At 38.3% G+C, this 23808-nt stretch overlaps 2 protein-coding genes across 3 annotated transcripts in view; both read left to right on the top strand.

Moving 5' to 3' along the window:
- Positions 1-7757, top strand: part of BEND6 (BEN domain containing 6) — a 51709-nt gene extending 43952 nt beyond the window's left edge. For both annotated transcript variants that reach the window (XM_067005895.1, XM_059077106.2), the window contains one exon: positions 6537-7757. In XM_067005895.1, coding sequence (XP_066861996.1) covers positions 6537-6553 — 17 coding nt within the window. In that variant the 3' untranslated portion in view covers positions 6554-7757. The remainder of the gene's footprint in view (positions 1-6536) is intronic.
- A 6271-nt stretch (positions 7758-14028) lies between these two features.
- KIAA1586 (KIAA1586 ortholog) lies at positions 14029-22299 on the top strand. Its single transcript, XM_059077107.2, is given in 4 exon segments — positions 14029-14182; positions 14696-14779; positions 19665-20271; positions 20274-22299. Coding segments are annotated over 4 exon segments (2280 nt in total). The 5' UTR covers positions 14029-14161; the 3' UTR covers positions 21842-22299.
- Positions 22300-23808: the final 1509 nt, after the last annotated feature.

The raw sequence follows: 23808 nt of genomic DNA, 5'->3' as shown, positions 1-23808 counted from the left end.
TCTCTTCTTGCTCATTTAACTAATGGGAGCCTAAAGTGAACACATTTATTCAGGCAAACCATACCCTTCCTCCCCCTGCCCTCAAAAGTATTCCTTGAAAAAACAACTGTCCACCCATTACTATAAGCAAGGCAATAGGTACTGTGAAACCATGTATTTCTACAAATTCCAATACACCCAGGAAGCCCAGCAACCCCACCAGGGGCCCTGGTAGACTGTGTCCCCGACTCAGGACTGAGCTCGAAGTTGCCACTGGCTTGCATTTGAAAGGACAACCATTTCCCTGCTAAGATTCATTTCTGTGAAAGCAAGAGCTAAATCCCATCCTGCCTCCTTTGTCACCTATTTGTTCTCACTCCTGTGACTGCCCTTAACTTGCTAGCAGCTCGCACTCTGCCTAGAGCTTGATGTTGCCAATCTTTCCGACCTTTCTCCATTTTTTGTTTTCTTACGAGAGCTAAAGAAAATTTTATTTATAAGAATTACAGAATATTAGAAGATCACCTCTATAACATCCCACTAAGTGGTCTAACAGCCTTCTCCTGAAATGTCCAAAGTCGCCCCAGTTTACATAATCTCTACCATAATATTACATATGCATAACTTAAAGGTGATCTAATACAGCAATGCTCAAACAAGGTGGGAGGGATTTTGTCCCCTGCCCCTGAAAGAGGGGGTTTGAAAACACAGATATTTTGGGTTGTCACAACTGGGTGATACTACTGGCATCTAGTGGACAGGAGCCCGGAATACTGCTATACATCCTACAATATATAGGACAACCCCCACAACAAATAATTACCCAGTTCAAATGTCAGTTCTGCCAAAGTTGAGAAATCCTGATCTAAATGATTTCCTGGTCACCAAGATGGCAGGGTAGGAAGACCCTGAGCTCACCTCCTCCCATGGGGCACACCAAAACTACAACTGTTTACAGAGCAACTGTCTATGAGAACAACCTGAAGACTAGCAGAAAAGACCTTCTACAACTAAAGATATAATGAAGGAACCAGAACAAGAAGGGTAGGAGTGACGGAGTTGTGGTATAGTCAAGACCCACATCCCCAGGTAGGTGACCCACAAAGAGGAGAAAGCACAATTGCAGAAGTTCTTCCCAAGGAGTGAGGGGTCCAAGACCCATTTCAAGCTTCCCAACCCTAGGGTCCTGCACCAGAAATATAAGCTCCCAGAACATCTAGCTCTGAAGGCAGGGCTTGCATTCAGGAGAGCCAGAGGGCTGTGGGAATTAGAGACTCTGTTCTTGAAGGGCATGTACAGAATCTCAGACGCTCCAAGTCCCAGCTCAGAGGCATCAATCTGAAAGAAGCCTGGGTCAGACTCACTTGCTGACCTTGGACGGCTTCCAGGATAGGCAGGAGGCAACTGGAACTCCCCTGGAGATATAGACACTGGCAGCAGCCACTTTGGGGAGCTCATTCTACCATGAGGACACTGGTACTGGTAAGCACCATTTTGGAGTCTTCCCTCTAGCCTATTAGTGCTGGGGCTTACCTGCCCACCAGCCAGTCACCCCTAGTCCTGGGACCCCCTCAGGCTGAACAGGGACCTGGCCCCACCCACTAGCAGGCCAGAACCAGCACTGGGAGTCCCAAGCCCCACAGCCAGCGTGCCAGGTCCCTGCACCACACACCAGTGGGCTGGCACAAGCCCCAGGACCCACTGGGCCTTGCAGCCAGCTGACCTGGGACACCCTGGGCCTGCAGCCAGAATTGCCAGGACCCTGCCTCACCCAACAGTGGGCCAGCACCATCCCCAGAACTCCCCAGGCCATGCAGCCAGCTGTGCCAGGATGTGGCCCCACCCACCAACAGCTGGTAGTTTCTGTAGGAGGTAGGGATTAGCAGCCAACTGGACTAGAGGCCAGTCCTATGTACCAGGGTACCCACAGTAGTCAGCCCCACCACAACAGAGGGCCCACTCAGCCCACATGGGGGCATCCCTATAGCATATAATTCTGGTGACCAGAGGGGAGTGTGCTGCTGGGCCCCATAGAATGACTCCTACAAAGGGCCACTTCTCCAAGATCATGAAATGTAACCAACCTACCATTAGGTTACATACCATACAAATAACAAAGAGAATTAGGCAAAATGAGGTGACAAAGGAAGAAACAAGATAAAACCCCCAAAGAAGAACTAAGTGAAGTGGAGATAAGCAATCTACCTGATAAAGAGTTCAAGGTAATCATCATAAAGATGCTCAACAAACTTGGGAGAAGAATGGATGAACACAGTGAGAAGTTTAATAAAGACTTAGAAAATATAAAGAAGAACCAAACAGAGCTGAAGAATAAAATAACTTAAATGAAAAGTACACTAGAATGAATCAACAGTAGATTAGATGATACAGGGGAACAGATCAGCAAACTGAAAGACAGGTGGAAATCACCCAAGCTGAAGAGAAAAAGAAAAAGGAAATAAAATGAGGACAGTTTAAAAGACTTCTGAGACAATATTAAACATACTAACATTCACATTGTTGGGGCCCCAGAAGGAGAAGAGAGAGAGAAAGAGGGAGAGAACTTTTTTGAAGCAATAATAACTGAAAATTTCCCTAACCCAGGAAAGGAAACAGACTTCCATGTCCAGGTAGCATAGAAAGTCCCAAACAAGATGATCCTAAACAGGTCCACACCAGGACACATTATAACTGAAATGACAAAAGTTAAAGATAAGGAGAGAATCTTAAAAGCAGCTAGGGAAAACCAACTAGTTGTACACAAGGGAACTTCCATAACACTGTCAGCCAACTTTTCAGCAGAAACTTTGTAGGCCAGAAGGGAGTGGCAGGATATAGTCAAAGTGATGAAAAGAGAAACCTGAATCAAGAATACTCCACTCAGCAAGGCTTTCATTGAGATTTGAAGGAGAGATAAAGAGTTTCCCAGACAAGCAAAATCTAAAAGAGCTTAGCACCACTAAACTGCACTAACATTTACAAGAAATGTTAAAGGGACTTCTCTAAGTGGAAAAGAAAGACCACAACTAGAAATATAAAATTACAAAAGGAAAAAAAATCTCACTGGTAAGGGCAAACATACAGTAAAGGTAGTATATCCACCACTTACAAAGCTAGTAGGGAAGTTAAGACAAAATCATCTATATCCACAATAAGTAGTTAAGGGGTACACAAAACAAAAAGATGTAAATATGAGGTTAGAAACATGACACATGCTGGGAGGAAGTAAAAATGCAGGGTTGTTAGAATGTGTTTGAACTTCAGAGACTATCAACTTAAAATAATCACATGTATATATAAACCTCATGGTAACCAGAAGCAAAAATCTATAATAGATACACACACAAAAAAGAGAAAGGAATCCAAATGTAATTCTAAAGAGAGTCAGCAAATCACATGGGAACAGAGACAAAAGAAGAGCAAAGAAAAGAACAGAAAAAGAAAAAAGAGGAAGAATGAAGGAAACTATCAACAAAAAGGCAGCCTAATGAATGGAAGAAGAATATTTGTAAATGACATACTCAATAAGGAGTTAATATCCAAAATATACAGAGAACTCATACAATCAAACAGTAAAAAAACACAACCCAATTAAAAAGTGGGTAGAGCATGATACAATACATAGAGACTCCTAAAGATGCTACCAGAAAACTACTAAAGCTAATCAATGAATTTGGTAAAGTAGCAGGATACAAAATTAATGCACAGAAATCTCTTCCACTCCTATACACTAATGATGAAAAATCTGAAAGAGAAATCAAGGAAACACTCCCATTTACCACTGCAACAAAAAGAATAAAATACCTAGGAATAAACTTACCTAAGGAGACAAAAGACCTGTATGCAGAAAACCATAAGACACTGATGAAAGAAATTAAAGATGATACAAACAGATGGCAAGATATGCCATGTTCTTGGATTCGAAGAATCAACACTGTGAAAATGACCATACTACCGAAAGCAACCTACAGATTCAATGCAATCCCTATCAAACTACCAATGGCATTTTTCACAGAACTAGAAGAAAAAATTTCACAATTTGTATGGAAACACAAAAGACCCCGAATAGCCAAAGCAATCTTGAAAAAGAAAAACGGAGCTGGAGGAATCAGGCTCCTGGACTTCAGACTATACTACAAAGCTACAGTAGTCAAGACAGTATGGTACGGGCACAAAAACAGAAATATAGATCAATGGAACAGGATAGAAAGCCCAGAGATAAACCCATGCACATATGGTCACCTTATTTTTGATAAAGGAGGCAAGAATATACAATGGAGAAAAGACAGCCTGTTCAATAAGTGGTGCTGGGAAAACTGGACAGCTACATGTAAAACAATGAAATTAGAACACTCCCTAACACCATACACAAAAATAAACTCAAAATGGGTTAAAGACCTAAATGTAAGGCCAGACACTATCAAACTCTTAGAGGAAAACATAGGCAGAACACACTATGACATACATCACAGCACGATCCTTTTTGACCCACCTCCTAGAGACATCAAAATAAAAACAAAAATAAACAAATGGGACCTAATGAAACTTAAAAGCTTTTGAACAGCAAAGGAAACCATAAACAAGACCAAGAGACAACCCTCAGAATGGGAGAAAATATTTGCAAATGAAGCAACTGACAAAGGATTAATCTCTAAAATTTATAAGCAGCTCATGCAGCTCAATATCAAAAAAGCAAACAACCCAATCCAAAAATGGGCAGAAGACCTAAATAGACATTTCTCAAAAGAAGACATACAGATTGTCAACACATGAAAGAATGCTCAACATCACTAATCATTAGAGAAATGCAAATCAAAACTATAATGAGGTATCACCTCACACCAGTCAGAATGGCCATCATCAAAAAAATCTACAAACAATAAATGCTGGAAAGGGGGGGGGGAACAGGGAACTCTCTTGCACTGTTGGTGGGAATGTAAATTGATACAGCCACTATGGCGAACAGGATGGAGGTTCCTTAAAAAACTATAAATAGAACTACCATTCGACCCAGCAATCCCACTGCGGGGCATATACCCTGAGAAAACCATAATTCAAAAAGAGTCATGTACCACAATGTTCATTGGAGCTCTACTTACAATAGCCAGGACATGGAAGCAACCTAAGTGTACATTGACAGATGAATGGATAAAGATGTAGCACATATATACAATGGAATATTACTCAGCCATAAAAAGAAATGAAATTGAGTTATTTGTAGTGAGGTGGATGGACCCAGAGTCTGTCATACAGAGTGAAGTAAGTCAGAAAGAGGAAAACAAATACCATATGCTAACACATATATATGGAATCTAAAAAAAAAAATGGTTCTGATGAACCTAGGGGTAGGACAGGAATAAAGATGCAGATGTAGAAAATGGACCTAAGGACATGGGAAGGGGAAGGGGAAGCTGCGACGAAGTGAGAGAGTGCCATGGACATATACACACTACCAAATGTATAACAGGTAGCTAGTGGGAAGCAGCCACATAGCACAGGGAGATCAGCTCAGTGTTTTGTGACCATCTAGAGGGGTGGAATAGGGAGGATGGGAGGGAGATGCAAGAGGGAGGAGATATGGGGATATATGTATATGTATAGCAGATTCACTTTGTTATGAAGCAGAAACTAACACACCATTGTAAAGCAATTATACTCCAATAAAGATGTTAAAAAAAAAAATGGGTAGAGGACCTGAACACACATTTTTTCAAAGAAGACATACAGATGGCCAACAGGCACATGAAAAGATGCTCAACATCACTAATCATCAGGAAACGCAAAACAAAGCCACAATGAGCGATCACCTCACACCTACCAGAATAGCTGTTATCAAAAAGACAACAAATAACAAATTGTGGAGAAAAGGTAACCATCGTACACAGTCAATAGAAATGTAAATTGGCGCAACCACTATGCAAAACAGTTAAGGAGAGTCCTCAAATAATTAAAAATAGAACTACCATACAATCCAGCAATTCAACTTCTGGATATTTTTCCAAAGAAAACAAAAACACTAATTTGAAAGGATATATGCACCCCCTTATGTTAATTGCAGCATTATTTACAATAGCCAATATATGGAAGCAACCCAAGTGTTCATTGATAGATGAATGGATAAAGAAGATATATATATATGACAGACGCAAGGCAGACTTGGGAAATTTCCTGATACTTAAACAATCAATGTTACCATAGAGTGACAGACAGAATTGTTGATAATATTTTAAGATGGGTATGTGGGGGTCCTTAATTTTCCTTTGTGTGTTTGAGTTTTTTAAAAGTCTTGTGAGATAAAAATATTTTAGTTGCTACCTATGCTGTAATTCTTCTGAATAGATCATAAAATAATTCCTAAGTCACCTCAACATTAATTGCTCTTATTAACAATTATGTATTTTTAAGCAAAAATTTGTAGTTTACACAAAGATAAATAACTCATACTGTTATTATAACATATTATTATAACATAAAATAACCTAATAATAATCTAAAACTACTATAAGAACTCTAACATAAATTTGCTGGTTTTTTTTTTTTTTACTTGCTTTTTATAGGTATTATAGTTGCCTGAAACAAAAGCACCTTCAGTTGTAAGTCTTAACGCTGGATCTTGTTGGAGACTCTGCAGCCTCCCTGGCAGTGAGCACAGGGACAGGTGCAGTGACAGGCTGGGAGAAACCTGTGACATTGTTGGGCCGCCCTGATGGAGCACAAGCTTGTGAAGAAGCTGCATGTAGATTTCACCCTCAGTACCAGTGACGCATCAAACCAGAGAATTTCTAGCAGGCTCGTGAGCATGCAATATGGTTTCTTGGAAATACCCACTTTCCTGCCCCAGAGTGGTCCTTTGTACAGCTAACCGAACAGGACAATCAGAGCTCTTATCCTAGCAACAAAAACTTTAACCCCTAAGATTCATCATTGTCCTAATCAATCCCTGTACGTTTATTATTACCAATGACTCTCCATTTTAGCTTTTGGATCTTTAGTATAAGCACATGTTTGGAAAAGTAAACAGTGAAATAATCAATGTTCACAAACATGACAGCAGCAAAATCAGCCTAAAATCAGATAATCATATCTAAAGAAGTAATAGAGTTTTGGCAATAAGATTACAGGATTATTCTGTTACATAAAATTGTATAAAATAAGAATCTGAAAAAATGAGAACAGCAAGACCTTTTTATTTGAATATCAAACTATTCCACTGTGCTCCTGAAAAAGAAATAAACCCAAGTTTTCATGATTGTTAAAACAATGTATCAACTTTTTAAAAAATCTTTTTTCATGTTTGTTTGTTTACATGCTTCTAACTTTTTATTGCCCAAAGTATATTAAATATGCATGTGTAATACAAAACGTCAAACTGCTACATTGCTTAGTTTTAACTGATTTGTTTTCATAGTATCAGAAGAGAAAATAATTGAAAACAAAATCTATGGGTTTAGTAATCACACACATATACAAATACCATTTTGTAAATGAATAAAAGATAAAACATTATCAACAGGCTTCTCGTTTGATATCAGGTTGTCACACGTGACAACTGTACAATGTCAAGCCATGCTTCTTCAGTGCACAAGGCCATGTTCAAACTTGGAAAGGAGGATGAATATGATGGTTTAAAAGTCCAGTACTGTGGACCCAGTAACATTCCATAAACGTCGCTTGATAACAATGTGGTTGTACAAAATAAATATTCTTAAGGAAATAACTTATGTTAACATTTGCTACTTTTACTTAAATATAAATAAATCCCATTGAAAACATAAAAAGCATTTGCTTTTTTCTTATTAATAAAATCCAGGGAGAAAATCATTTTCTAGGCTGATGGCTTCTTTACATAATACAGCGGTGCCTGTATCTTACAAATTAGAGTTTTGTCTGGGTATATGCCCAGGAGTGGAATTGCTGGATCCTATGGCAACTGTATTTTTAGTTTTTTAAGGAACCTCCATACTGTTTTCCATAGTGGCTGCACCCATTTACATCCCCACCAACAGTGTAGAAAGGTTCCCTTTTCTCCACACCCTCTCCAGCATTTATTATTTGTAGACTTTTTAAAAAGATTTTAAAAAATCTAAAAATATAAAAATAAAAAGCTTCATATATTGAACCGTCATATATGCTTGTCAAATAAGAGCTGAGGTGTATTTTTTCTAATTCAGTATCTGCAACGTCATTGTCTGCTCTCTGGGTTTCAATTTTGTGGTCACCTGATAGACCATCCACTGGAAGTGTATGTCCATGTTCATTCTGTGGGTTCTGGTCACTGTGAGGTGGAGCCTGGCCAGGGCTAATCATCCTGGGGGTCAATAACAAATATCGGTGCTCCTGTTCCCTGGTCATAGTCAAATAAAGGGTCAAAAAGTCAACGTGTCCCAGGAAGTCCCAAATCTGAAAATTAACAAAGCAGTTAAAACCTACAGCTAACATTATACTTCATGATGGAAGACTGAATACTTTCCCTCTAAAGTCAGAAACAAGTCAGGAATGTTCATTCTCACCACATACAGTCAAGATTATTTTGGAGCTTCTAACTAGTTCAATAAACCAAGGAAAGAAATAAAAGGTATTCAGGGGACTTCCTTGTTGGTGCAGTGGATGATTCCACACTCCCAATGCAGGGGGCCTGGGTTTGATCCCTGGTCAGGGAACTAGATCCCACATGCATGCCACAACTAAGGAGCCCATGAGCCGCAATTAAGGAGCCCACAAGCCACAATGAAGGAGCCTGCGAGCCACAACTAAGGAGCCTGCCTGCTGAAACTAAGACTTGGTGCAACCAAAAGAAGAGTAAGTGGAATGTGCAAAGTCTTTAAAAATAAATAAATAAATAAATAAATAAATAAATAAATAAATGGTATTCAGATCGGAAAAGAAGCAGAAAAACTGTCTTTATTCATAGACAACAAGTTTATCTATGCAGATGATCTAAGGGAATCTCCAAAAAGGTATTAGAACTAAAAAGTTTAAAAAGTGTATAAAAAAAAAAGAACTAAAAAATGAGTTCAGCAAAGTTGCAAGATACAAGATCAATTTACGGAAATCATTGTATTTCAGCTGTCGGGTCAGCAAGATGGCAGAATAGGAGTTTTCTACCATCATCTTCATCCATGGATGAGACTATCTTTGTGGGAGCCCAGGGGTCCAGCAGAGAGGTTCCAGCACACCACTAAACAAAAAAATCCAAGAATAGATGGACTGAAGATGGTAAGAATAGTTTCACTTTACCCACATCACCGCTCCCCCAAGGTGGCACAGCTTAGTACCAGGAGAAACCCCCTTGGCCCATAATTTTTCCCATGGGGCTAAGTGAGAGGTAGTGAATGAGCTGGTCCACCCAAGCCATGCTGAACGCTGTAAGAGGCCCACTTCTTTCTTGCCTACCCAGAATCCCGAGGTATTTGACATGGCTAGATACAGGAGAGGCTTGGTGCAGGGAAGAGAGATGGGAATTACAGCAACCAGGACTCAGACTCAACAAAGGGCTGAGGATCCTACTGACTGACAGACTCCACCAGGAGGCCTGCCCACCAGCCCCTTGGGACACCTCACATGTAGACCCCCACAAATGGGACAGCCCCACTGGTCTGTTCATAGATTGTAAGAATAATATTGTTAAAATGTTCTTAAGTGATCTACAGATTCAATTACAATCTCTATCAAAATCCCAGTGGCATTTTCATGAAATAGAACAAACAATCCTAAAATTCCTATGGAACCACAAAAGCCGCTGAATAGCCAAAGAAATCTTGAGAAAGAAGAACAAAAGCTGAAGACATCACAATTCCTGATTTAAAGTTATATTACAAAGCTATAGTAATCAAAACAATATAGTACTGGCATAAAAACAGACACATAGACCAACAGAACAGTATTGAAAGCCTAGAAATAAAACCTCCCATATATCAACAACTAATATTTGACGCAGGCATCAAGAACACACAATGGGGAAAGAATAGTCTCTTCAATGTATGGTGTTGGGAAAACTGGATATTCACATGCAAAAAAATAAAATTGGACCCTTATCTTACTGTATACACAAAAATTAATTCAAACTAAATTAAAGACTTAAATGTAAATCCTGAAACTGAAAAATAGAAGAAAATGTAGGGGAAAAGCTCATTGACATTGGTCTTGGCAATGATATTTTTGGATATGACACCAAAAGCACAGACAACAAAAGCAAAAATAAACAAGTGAACTGCATCAAACTAAAAAGTTTCTGCCACAGCAAAGGAAACTATCAACAAAACAAAAAGGCAACCTACAGAATCAAGAAAATATTTGTAAACCATAAACCAAATCTCTTTAAAGAGAGATTAATATCCAAATATATAAGGAACTCATACAACTCAATAGCAAAAAACCAAATAACTCAATCTAAAAATGAGCAAAGGACCTGACCTTATTTTTCCAAAGAAGACATACAAATGGCCACCAGTTATATGAAATGTCATTAATCATCAGGGAAATGCAACACAAAACCACAGTGAGATATCACCTCACCCCTGTTAAGATGGCTATTACAAAAAAGACAAGAAATAATAGGGACTGGCAAGTATGCAGAGAAAAGGGAACCCTTCCGCACTGTTGGTGGGAATGTAAATTGATACAGTCACTATGGAAAATAGTATGGAGATCCCTCAAAAAATTAAAAATAGAACTACCATATGATCTAGCATATATCTTGTGGGTAGATATGTGAAGGAAATAAATCTGTATCTCAAAGAGATATATGCACTCCAGTGTTCATTGCACCATTATTATGATAACCAAGACATGGAAACAATCTAAATGTCTGTTGACAGATGACTGGATAAAGACAATATGGTACACATACACAGTGGAATACTCTTCAACCTTAGAAAAGAAGGAAATCCTGCCATTTACAGCAATGTGGATGAACCTGGAGGACATTATGCTAAGTGAAAAAGCCAAACACATAAGGATAAATACCACATGATCTCATGTGTGGAATCTAAAAAAGATGAACTCATTGAAACAGAGAGCAGAATGGTGGCTACCATGGGCTGTGGGGGTGGGGGAAATGAGGAGATGTTGGTCCAAGGGTACAAACTTCCAGTTACATGATGAGTAAGTTCTGGAGACCTAACATAGATAGCATGGTTACTATAGTTAACAATAATGTATTGTATACTTGAAATTTGCTAAGGGAGTAGATCTTAAGTGTTCTCACCATGCACACACACACACAGAATGGTAACTATATGAGGTGACAGATATCTTAATTAGTTTGATTGTGGTAATCTTTTCACAATGTGTAATAATATCGAAACATCATGTTGCACACCTAAATGTATACAATTTTTATTTGTCAATTAGATTTTAATAAAGCTAGAGAAAAATCTGTTTTATTTCTGTAATAACAATGAACAATCAGAAATTGAAATTTGAGAAATCATACCAATTACAATACCATCAAAAATATGAAATACTTTGCAATTAATCTGACAAGATATATAAGATAACAAGATACAAGATAACATCTGACAGTGAAAACTACAAAACGTTGCTGAGATAAGTTAAACACCTATAACAATTAGATAAACAAGAAGATAAAGCTGAAAGACTAACACTATTTCATTTCAAGACTTATTGCAAAACTACAGTAATCAAGACCGTGTGGTACTGGTGTCAAGATAGATAAATTCATCAATAGAATATAACTGAAAGTTCAGAAACAGACCCACATGAATATGGACAACTGGTATTTGACAAAGGTGCAAAGGCAATTCAAATGAAAACTATTCAACAGCGGGTCCTGGAACAATGGTATATACATATGCATACCTCACACCATATACAAAAATGAATTCTATATGGACCACAGACCTAAAATTAAAACCTAATTCTAAAAATTTCAGAAGAAAACAAAGGAAAGTATTTGTAATCTTGCTTAGATACACCACCAAAAAAAAAAATTGATAAATTAGACTTCATCAAATATAAGAACTTCCCTTTGAAAGACAATTTTAAGAAAATGGGGGAAAAAAAGCCACAGACTGGGAGAAAATATTTGCAAATCACATATCTGTTAAGGACTTGTACCCAGGATAAAAAATTTTCAAAATTTGATAAGAAAATAAATAACTCATTTAAATAACAGACAGAAGGTCTTAACAGACACTACCAGTGAAGATATAACGATGGCAAAGGCACACATAAAAATATGCTCAACATTGTTACGTTATTAGTCATTAGGTTGATGCAAAATTAAGATCACAATGCAGGGGACTTCCCTGGTGGTGCAGTTAATAAGACTCTGCGCTCCGAATGCAGGGTGCCTGGGTTCGATCCCGGGTCGGGGAACTAGATCCCACATGCATGCCACAACTAAGGAGCCCTGCAGCTGCAACTAAGGAACCCACCTACTGCAACTAAGACCTGGTGCAACCAAATAAATAAATACATATTTTTAAAAAATATCACAATGCAATATCACTACATACCTATTAGAATATCTTAAACGGAAAAGACCATCCCCTCAACAATTACCGAAATGAAGGGCATGAGCACATTTGGACTCTAGGCACGTACTTGCTGCTGTTTTCCAAGAGCTTAACTGAAAAACTTCCAACAGCAACCTATCACAGTGCGTTTGTACTGAACTCTTACCAGCAGATTAGGAAAATCTTTTAAATGCAAACCTCTCCTGGACATTTAAGGGATTTAGAAATGGTTAATCTACCTGTGGCTTTTGGGGAGATCATCATGGTAGGTCCCTCCTGTTCTCAACTTTCCTCTACAAGCCCCAAATTTAGTTGGAACAAGTGCACTTTGTGAAAATGCAAAAAATATAACAGTTGTATCTAATACCACCTATGAACATAATGTCATGTGCTCATTTAGACCGGCAAAAACGGACCTCCGAGGAGAAATTAAATGTCTGCTGGGCTTAAATATCACACACACATAAAGTAAGCTTAAACACTACCAAAGAAATATGGCACAAAGTCATATTTGATACTGCTTTGTGACTTTGATAACTACTGCTTTCTTATTGGCTCAATGAGAAACTTTGTTCTCTAAAATCAGAGTATGAGACACTTTGTTCTTTGAAAATGTATCAGTAAGAATGAAATACTCCTCTCTTGGCTGGTCTCTTTGATAGAGAGAACCAGCCTCATATCTCACACCTGACACAGGGTTTTCTGGATACATCATTTAGTATCTATCTTAATTTGTAGTTACCAAGTTACCAAGACCTTTGCAGTCCAGACCTAATGTTGAACTCTTTACACGCGGCCCTATAATTGCGTTTGACCCTATCAGAACAGTTTCACTGACATTTCACCTACCTAAATAAACCCTTCCTTAAAATCTCATAACTCCATTCCTTTGTCTCCTGAGGTTATTCCGCTGTATGGCCTTGCTCACTGCAGGGCAGGGTCAGAATCACAAAGGTGATTCTGTGGGAATACAGGTTCGTCAGCCTACAGGTGATCTTAGGCTGATGGGGAAAGGAGGAAAAGCTTTACATGTCCTCAGATAATACCTGTTTTCACACATTTTATGTATTCACCATCGTTTGTGTGTTTTTTTGTTTTGTTTTGTTTTCTTTTTTTTTGCCGTATGTGGGCCTCTCATCGTTGTAGCCTCTCCCGTTGCGGAGAACAGGCTCCGGACGCGCAGGCTCAGCGGCTATGGCTCACGGGCCTAGCCACTCCGCGGCATATGGGATCTTCCCGGACCGGGGAACGAACCCGTGTTCCCTGCATCGGCAGGCGGACTCTCAACCACTGCGCCACCAGGGAAGCCCCGTTTGTGTGTGTTTTTTTAAAGAAAACGGTTGGTCACTATTTCACTAGAAAGCATTTTATTACCATTGATCTATTATCTAAACCACAATTTTGTTCTGAAACAGAAAACAGAGAGAGAAGTTGGGAGAGAAACGTCACCTAACGATTCCACTTGAGCAGCAGAAGCATCTCGAGGAGCGCATGCGCAGTAGCTCAGTCTTTCCGCGCCCTTCCGCGCGCGGAGCGGTCTCGGCGCGGCCGGAACTACATTTCCCAGCGGCCCGCGCGGCGGGCGAGGGTGTCCGGAACTCTGGGAAGGAGGCCAGGCCCCATGGGCCTACTGGGCCGCTGCTCACGGGAAGCGGTTTGCAGCCCTTACTGCCGCCGGTGGCGGCGACGGCGGCAGCGGGGAGATGGGAGACCCAGCGTCGGAGGTGAGTAGCGGGCTGGGCCCGGCCTTGTGCAGAGTCCGGGGGCTGCTGGGCCGGACCTGGGGTCTGGGGGGCTTAGGGGGTCTGGGGTCTAGGAGGCCTGGGGGCCTCGGGGGGCCTGGGCTGGGGGGCTTAGAGTCTGGGACCTGGCGGACTAGGGGCCTGGGGGTCTGGGGGCTTAGCGTTTGGGGCCTAGAGTCTCGGGCCTGGGAACCTAGTGGGCCTGGGGGAGAGGGCCACGCAGCAACAGTGGCCGCCCGGCTCGGAGACCGCTGTTTGGCGCGGGCGCGGCGTGGGTTCCGAGGCCGACTGCCTCTTGGGGGAGCGTGCTCCCTGCTCCTCTGGGAGAAGGGATGCGGAGGGGCCCCTGCGGTCCACGGACGCGAGCTCGGGCTCGCGGAGGCTGGGGCTCCGTTAGGTCTCCGCGAGAGCTTTCCTTCTTCGTTCCCTTCGGAAAAATCTAATTCTGTAAGTGCGGGGTTGTCTAGATAACCGTGTTTTGGCTTATTTTTATAGATAATAGAATGTGTTCCTCCAGCTGGGCCTGAGGCGTCCGAGTCAACACCGGAGGAAAACGAAGATGACATTCAGTTTGTTAGTGTAAGTAGCGACGATATTCGGGTTTTTCCGAGTCAGAGACTATGCGTGAAAAGCCGTGATGTGATTACCCCTCACCTGTTTGTTCATCGTGCATCAAACGTGTGTGTGAATGTCTGATAGGGACTGTACACTGTGGAGCAGGGCATAGGAGTAGGGAATTTGCCGGAGGAGGTGTCTGAGCAGCCCCAGTTGGCATCACAAAGCCTGTGGCCTGCGGTGCGTGTTGTACCATGAATCTCGCCTCTCCCCCTGCACTTTGAGCCGTTCATGTACGCAGGGTTGTGGTCTCTTAAGACTGTTTTGAAGTGAGACTAAGAGTAACTTCTAAAAGATAGCACACAGGTTAGGGAGAAGGGAAGGCTAGTGCTGAGGAATGAGGTAGAAAACCAGAAGGGCTGCAGGAACTCAACTTCTGAGCCTGTGTGTCTCCATAACGTGAAGGCGGGTGGCTTGAAGACTTCACTAAGCTCTGAGGTCATCCTGTTACAGCACAGTCCAGCAGGCAAGGTTCACAATGAAGGGCCCCTATCACCAGGAACCTCCTGTATCTTTCTGTTTTTATTTCCTTCAGACAGTAGTTTCCACGCATTAGTAAGTAGAAGTGTGTGGATTTCTGGACCTCATTCCAGACCTATGGAATGAGAAATGGGAGGTGGGGCCCAGGAATCTTCATGTTGGTGCAAATGCAGGGATGTGTGTCTTAAAGTAGTATCTTAGTTAGCTGGAGAATATTTCTACTGTGAACTACTCTTTTTGAATATTGCAGTTAGTTGAGGTTTGCTGTTAAAGGTGTATAATCTTTTTTAAAGGTTTGCCTGTTTAATGTTTGTGTGTTTCTTAGTTGCTGTAGGTTTAAGACAACCATGTAATTGACTTGTTTTTATTTTTATATTTATTTTTTTTTCAGTTTTTTTGACATCTTGATTGGAGTATAATTGCTTTACAATGGTGTGTTAGTTTCTGCTTTATAACAAAGTGAATCAGCTATACATACACATATATCCCCATATTTCCTCCCTCTTGCAAATGACTTGTTTTTAAATCAAACAAAATTCCCTCCCTAAAGGTTGTGGTAACATTGTTTTTATGTTCTAGTAGGGTTATATAGAAATTCTTTGCAAGATCAAGATCATTTCCTTGACATTCTTCCCCACAATAGTGCATGTGGTAATGTTTTCTTGACACTTGGAACTTTTATAAATTTGGGAATACCAAGAAGGATTGTATGCTGACTTTGCCTCCCCATGTGGTGAGGAGTAAGCGATGTAGCTGTGGAAATTGAAGAGCCGTGATGTCTGTTTTTGTACTGAAAAACATTTGGAAAGAGGATTGCAGGGGTCATTAGGAGAATAATTTAGGTTCTTCCTGACCGTGGTATAAAGACAGTGAATAGGATACGATGACCTTCATGGTGTTTTGTGCAGCTCTAGCTAGGCGTGACACAAGTGTTTATGATTTGTGTGCCTTTTTTTGAGAACCACAGTAGGATTCTACAAAATTAAGGATGGAGAAATAAATAGGTGTAATTTTGTGTCATACTCTCAGGATTAAATGCATAATCATGTTGTAAATTCTGACTGAGTTAATATATCAGCTTGTGTCCAGGTGAGGTTTAGAAATCTTAATTTAAATTTTATTTTAAATATGGAGAATTTTTTTTTTGTATCTTTGCATCCAGAGTAGTATACATCCAGCTTGATAGAACCTCTTAGAAATAGCTTTGTTTACAATTAGAGGATTGAAGATTTGACAGCTCAATAAGCAATGAATTATATGCACTGAGTGGAATTGCAGTATGAGAAGAATCTAGTAAAAATATTCCTGTTGGCATTTAAATGGTGCCACATAAAAATGATCATTTAATTCTACTTTAAACTACATTCTGATTGGAATTTCCTTTCCTCTCACCCCATCCTATGCTGGGTTCCATCAGGATGTGTTTATTACTATGTTTTTTATAGTACCATCCAAAAAAGATGAAATGCTACTGGGTACAATGCTCTGCTTGAGGGTTTTCACATACAAAAAAATTTTTGTGTTCTTTTTATATCTTTTATCAAGAAGTATGTTACTACTTGACGTATTCTGGTTTGGATTTCTTAGTTTTTTCGTATAAATCTTATTTTCCAGCCTCAGTCTGCATTATGGCACAGCATCCTCTTTGTATGCTGCCATATACATAAGCCCCAAACTAAACACAATATGCTGAAAGAAAGGAATGATGAAAATTGGGGAGTACAGAAAGAGCTCTAATCTTTGGTGTAAATTTTCCTGAGGTGCAGTGTACATACAAGAAGAGGGCACTTGCTCATTATTCTCCTTGCCCTCACTCTACTTTAGTATTAAATTACCATTTGTCTGCATTGGTTTTCTTCTTAACTGATCATCCCACATTTCATACTCTCCTAATCTTCTTTTTTTAAAAAAAAAATTATTAGCAGTTCAAGTTTATTTTTTAAAATATTTATTTATTTGGCTGTGCTGGGTCTTAGTTGTGGCATGTGGGATCTTCTTTGCAGCATGTGGGATCTTTGTTGTGACCTGCAGGATCTTTTTTCAGTTGTGGCACACAGGATCTTTAGTTGAGGCACATGGGATCTTTAGTTAAGGCATGTGGGGTCTAGTTCCCTGACCAGGGATTGAACCTGGGCCCCCTGCATTGGGAGCATGGAGTCTTAGGGAAGTCCTGTCTCCTAATCTTCTTGAAGCACAACTTTAATGTGGTTCCTGTCTCAACGCTACTAGTTAATTCCTTTGCCTGTAAAATAAAATCTAGGTTTTCAACTGGGGTATTTAAGGCCTGGTCTATGTTGAAGGTAGTATGTGTGTAAAGAAAAGATTGAAGAGATTTGATGTTTGGTTGTGTAAGGATATGAAGGATGAAGCAGAGATATCAAAGAACTCCATGCTTTTGAGCTTAGATATGTAAAAGATTATTGATAATCATCCCAGTTTAAAAATACTGTACTATGATATCTGTGTCTTTTTCACATTATCCCTGGTCTATTTCCCATTTCCAAAGGAGTACATGGCTTTTTTCCTCTGTATAGATATAGGCTCTTTTTGGGTTTTGTCATCATTGCATAATGGTCTTCTCTGAATCTTTACCTCTGCTGGTTCTATTTCTGATTATTTTGCACCACCGGTAAGGCCACCTCTTCACAGGAATTATTGCTAATTACAACCAAAAAAAACCCTAGTGATTTAAAAGGCACGTTTGGTTTGAATGATTGTTAATGACTTGTAAATTTGCTGACTTCCTTTTTAGGAGTGACCATCAAGACCTGTTCCTGAATACATTGATCTGGTCTGTGGTGATGATAAACAGCAAAGCTCCTGTCATTAGTGATGTAAGTATATTATATTTGTGTTTCTTCAGTTATGTCATTAAGTGCAGTATGTGCTGGGGGTGGCTTGAACTGGCTTGCAAGAATTGTTTGTTAAATTTGAGTTGATTGTTAAACATACCCATTATTAAAAATTCAAGTATAACTCACCCATAAGAAAGAATGAAATAATACCATTTGCAGCAACATGGATAGACCTAGAGATAATCATACTAAGTGAAGTAACTCAGAAGGAGAAAGACAAAAACCATATAATATCACTTATATGTGGAATCTAAAATATGATACAAATGAACTTATTTACAAAACAGAAACAGACTCACAGACATAGAAAACAAATTTATGGTTACCGAAGGGGAAAGATAGGGGAGGGATGAAATTAGGAGTTAGGAATTTGCAGATACAAACTACTGTATATAAAGTGGATAAACAACAAGGTCCTACTGTATTTTGTAATAACCTATAATGGAAAAGAATGTGAAAAAGAATATATATAACTGAATCACTTTGCTGTTCGCCAGAAACTAGCATAACATTTTAAATCAACTATACATCAATTTAAAAATTCAAGTATATAAAAATTTAAGGGGCTTCCCTGGTGGCGCAGTGGTTGGGGGTCCGTCTGCCGAAGCGGGGGGCGCGGGTTCGTGCCCCGGTCTGGGAGGATCCTGCGTGCTGCGGAGCGGCTGGGCCCGTGGGCTGTGGCCGCTGGGCCTGCGCGTCCGGGGCCTGTGCTCCGCAACGGGAGAGGCCCGTGTACCGCAAAAAAAATAAAAAAAAAAAATAATAATAGAAGTAAATAGATTATCATTATGTTTAAGGTCATGGATGCTCAAAACTCATCATACCCTAATATCTACACACTTGAGGTTATTTACATCTGTTGTACTGTGTGGTAGAAATATGGTATAACAATGTGCTCCTGAAGGAAGATGGAAGTGTTTACAGCGAGGTAATTGGCAAACTATTGTGCAGAGCAGGGTGTGATTTATTATTTGTTGATTGTCTAAACTGAAGGAAGTGATGGATGAAATGTTAATGTAGATTAAGCCTAAAAACATATGTCTTTAACTACTAGACTCTATGCTATACAAAAAATTGAGGAAATCTTACAGTATTTGAAAACTCTTCATTGATTCAACAAAGATGTTGATGTTATCATTGATGAATGAGTGGAGTTCTGATACACATCTTTTTTTACATTCTTCTTAATAATGTAAATGAAAGTATCAACCAATCTTCACACTAGAACTAGTAAATCATATGAGCAACTTTTCTGTTGAATTGGGTGATCATCAAAAGTTCAGTCAGATTTTGTGACATTATTATTGGCTATAGAATTTTAAAAACTGATAGTGCATTTTTCAAGAAATAGCAAGTCATATTGAAGTTATAGGTACAAACTGAAAATCAAGGTAAGTATTCTAGTTTAAAATTTATTTCTAAAATTATATAAAGAAGTCATTAACGGAAGTTTTTACATTAACCTTAAAAGTATTACCATGACTTTTACTTACATATGTAAAATTATTTTTCAGATTTTGTTCCCTAAAATGCCAAAACGACAGGGTGATTTATTGCATTTTTTAAATGCGAAGAAAGTGAAAACAGGCACAGAAAGTAACGATAGGAACAAAAACTATTGTGGATTGTCTAAGTCTAAGGAATCAAATTTCAAATATGTCGAACAACCAATCATTGAAGAAAAGCCATCATGTTCATCAAAGGAAGAAATGGATAATCTTGTGCTTCCGGATTGTTGGAATGAAAAACAAGCATTTATGTTTACAGAACAGTACAAATGGCTTGAAATAAAAGAAGGTAAATTAGGATGTAAGGATTGTTCAACAGTTCGGCATTTGGGTTTGAAAGCAGAAAAGCATGTCCATGTGTCCAAGGAGTGGATTGCATATTTAGTAACCCCTAATGGCAGTAATAAAACTACTAGACAAGCTTCTCTGCGAAAAAAAATTAGGGAACATGATGTTTCTAAAGCCCATGGTAAAATTCAAGATTTGTTAAAGGAATCAGTTAATGACTCAGTTTCTAATTTAGTGCATAAACAAAGTAATAAAAATATTGATGCTACTGTGAAAGTTTTCAATACTCTTTATAGTTTAATAAAACATAATAGACCTTTATCTGATTTGAAGGAGCAATAGAATTACAAGAGAAAAATGGAGAGGTCGGTTGTTTAAATACACGATACAGTGCAACAAGAATAGCAGAGCATATTGCAAAAGAAATGCAGATGACGATATTTAAGAATATTATAGAAGAAAATGCCAAAATCTGTATTGTAATTGATGAGGCATCCACAGTTTCAAAGAAAAGGACCCTTGTGATTTTTCTGCTGTGCATAGTTCAGTCGGTTCCTGCCCCCGTTATGTTATTTGTTGCTTTAAAAGAACTAGTGTCAACCACAGCAGAGTGTATTTTCAATACATTATTGAGTACTGTAAATGATTGTGGTTTCACTAATGAATATTTGAAAGCAAATTTAATTGCATTTTGTTCTGATGGTGCTAATACAGTGCTGGGAAGAAAGTCTGGAGTAGCTACAAAGTTGTTAGAAAATTTTCCTGAAATCATTATTTGGAACTGTTTAAACCATCGATTGCACTTGGCCCTTGATGAATCAATATCTGAAATAAAACAGGTGAATCATTTTAAAATATTTCTCAATAAAATTTATTCTAATTATCATCAATCTAATAAAAATCAAAGCAAGCTTTTAGAAAATGTAGCTAAAGATCTCGAAATTGAAATTGTTAAAATTGGCCGGATAATGGGACCAAAATGGGTAGCATGTAGTTTACAAGCTGCTACTGCTGTATGGCGTGCATATCCTGTATTATATATGCATTTTTATCATTCTCATTCTGGTTTGGCAAAGAGATTAGCTAACATTAATTTCTTGCAAGACCTTGCTTTAATGATTGACATTCTTGAAGAATTTTCACTACTTTCAACTGTGTTACAGTCCAGCTCAACTAATATTCAGAAAGCACAAAAATTGATCAAATGCACCATAAAAGCCTTGGAAAATTTAAAAATTGGTGCTGGAAAGCATGAATCTCAAATTGAAGATTTTATTAAGTCAGATAAGTTTAAAGATATTCCATTTAATAAAAATAATAAATTTAATGCCCTTCCTAGGAACATGTTACTAGAAAATATAATTCAACACATGAACTTACGTCTTTTATCTGACAGGAACCATGATGAAAGTATTTTTAATTATTTTGATTTGCTAAAACGTTCTACATGGCCTTATGAAGAAATAACTTCACCATGGATAACTGGTGGAAAAAAACTATTTCATTTGTGTGAAATTTTAAAATTTGAAATTGATTTGAATGATTTTCGGGAATTTGTAAATAATAATGTAAGGTCAAACAAGGTTTCAATTCCTACAACCGTACCAAAAGCCAAAAAGATAGTTAGCACCATTGCAGTCAATAGTGCTGAAGCTGAAAGAGGTTTCAATTTAATGAACATAATTTGTACAAGGGTGAGAAATAGTTTAACCGTAGGTCATATATCAGATTTAATGACTATAAGTTTGTTGGGAAAAGAGTTAGCTGATTGGGATGCAACTCCCTTTGTAAAATCCTGGTCAAATTGCAATCACAGGTTAGCTACAGATACAAGAGTTCGGCAAAAGTCAACAAAAGCCTACGAGAATCAGTTGGCTATATGGAACATACAATAAAGAGTATTGTGTGGGAATTCCCTGGTTAGGTCTTGGCGCTTTCACTGCCGTGGGCTGGGTTCAATCCCTGGTCAAGGAACTAAGATCCTGCAAGCCACATGGCACGGCCAAAGAGAAGAGTATTGTGTATGATTTTATCATTTGTAAATCATAATGCTGTACATCTTTTATATACATACATTTTTATTTCAAAAGCCAGTTGTTAAACTTTATTCAGCACCTTGCTGTTTAAAAGGCATTCTAAAGTTGTTTGTTTTTAGGAGCAGTGGGTTTTTAGCGGTTGGTCCATGTCTGCTAGAGTGGGCCAAATACATATTTCAGGGAATCCTATACAGAACATCCAACAATTCCATTTTTGTTTTGTTTTATTTTTTTGTGAGGATACGAAAGAGTAATATAACCTAGATAAATTCTAAGGCCTGGAAGTTATATCAAATAAAAGAGAAATGGAACAAAAACTGCAAGCCTTGTGACTTTTGTCTTTCTCATTTCCATATCTGCACTATCTAATATGGTAACCACTAGCAACATGTGGCTATTAAGCATTTGAAATCAGTTCAGTAGGACTAAGAAAGTAAATTTTTAAATTAATTTTAATTAAACATAAAAACTAAAGCAGTGTGAAATATTTTTGTTGAACTCAACTTATTTGTTTTTTTAAAAATACATTTAACTTTGTTATCTTGCTTAAGGTGTGATTGTTGGAATGTGCTTGTCAGACTCCATGTGCTATGTCTGGTATTACATATAAACATCACTGATTGAGTTGGTGTTGGATTCAGTGTAAATTATTTTTTCCTATGAATCAATGTAATGTAGTGTGTTTATCAGAATATTTTATGCTGACAACAGGAATTACAGTGATTACTTCTATAAATCATAATTGGTAATTGATATACTTGTTTTACTTATTATTTTTCTAGTTTAGACATGAATATGAATGAACTTTAAATTTTTAAAATGAAGGCATACTAAAAAAGAAAAAAACTGCAGCAGCTAGTCCTACAGCTGGGACAGTAAACAGAAAGACTGGAAGAAGGTATGTTGCAGATTTCACAGTGAATGGTGATTGCAGTTTGTTGTGGCAGAGAAAAACAAGCTATAATTTAACAAAAAATAAGACAGTAAAGTAACAATATTGAGACAGTTCCAGCAGATGTATAATGAATGAATGAAGTTACCTTTCAAAAGTCAAAAAAGAATTGAAATTTAGTCACCTGAAATCACAATGAAATGTCCAACAGAATTTTTTTGAACAATTTTTAAAAGGATTGAGTTTGTTAAGTTTGGCCAGATATAAAAGAGCTTGGATTCTTGCATGAAAAAGAACTAGTTTTAGGTAGATGGATAGTAAAGTTCATTATTTCAGTTATAGAAGTTGTTAGAAATTTATGAGTTAAAGCCTAAAAACATCTTATAAAAAAAGTACAAAGTCTTTAGTTGTCACCAAATGTTACAGGAATTTTTAACAATATTAAAGATTAATTGATATGAAATCTGAAAAATTACAAGTACTTTTCTTTAGCTTTAGATGAGTTATGTAATAGAAAATGTGCTGTCCAAGTAATACTTGGAGTGCATTTTGTCTCACAGGACTAAAAAATTTACAAAGAAATAATTTCAATTCATGACCTGTATAGCTATATTTTAATCTGTAAATTATCAAGAGTTTCATCTAGATGAGAAAAAATTACTTCTTGTCACAACAAATGGCACTCCAGCTAGGTTAGGTCAAAAGTCAGATTTCATTGGAATTTTTAAATGAGCTTGGTGTTTCCCCTATTTCTTCATTCCACTGTATGATACAGTTTGAGAGTACTTGTGCTCAGTTTTCCGAAATGGTCTCTATGATAGTGTCATGGGTACAGTTGTTAGCTGTTAAGTGCTATGAGTCAACATCAGCTTACAGGATTGCTGAACAAATTAAAAGACAATGAATTTAGTGATTTGTGTACTCTGCCAGTTGG

The sequence above is a fragment of the Kogia breviceps genome, chromosome 10 (genome assembly GCF_026419965.1).
Source record: "Kogia breviceps isolate mKogBre1 chromosome 10, mKogBre1 haplotype 1, whole genome shotgun sequence".
Classification (NCBI taxonomy): domain Eukaryota; kingdom Metazoa; phylum Chordata; class Mammalia; order Artiodactyla; family Physeteridae; genus Kogia; species Kogia breviceps.
The sequence above is the reverse complement of the archived record's forward strand: the minus strand, read 5'-3'. Positions and strand labels throughout refer to the sequence as shown.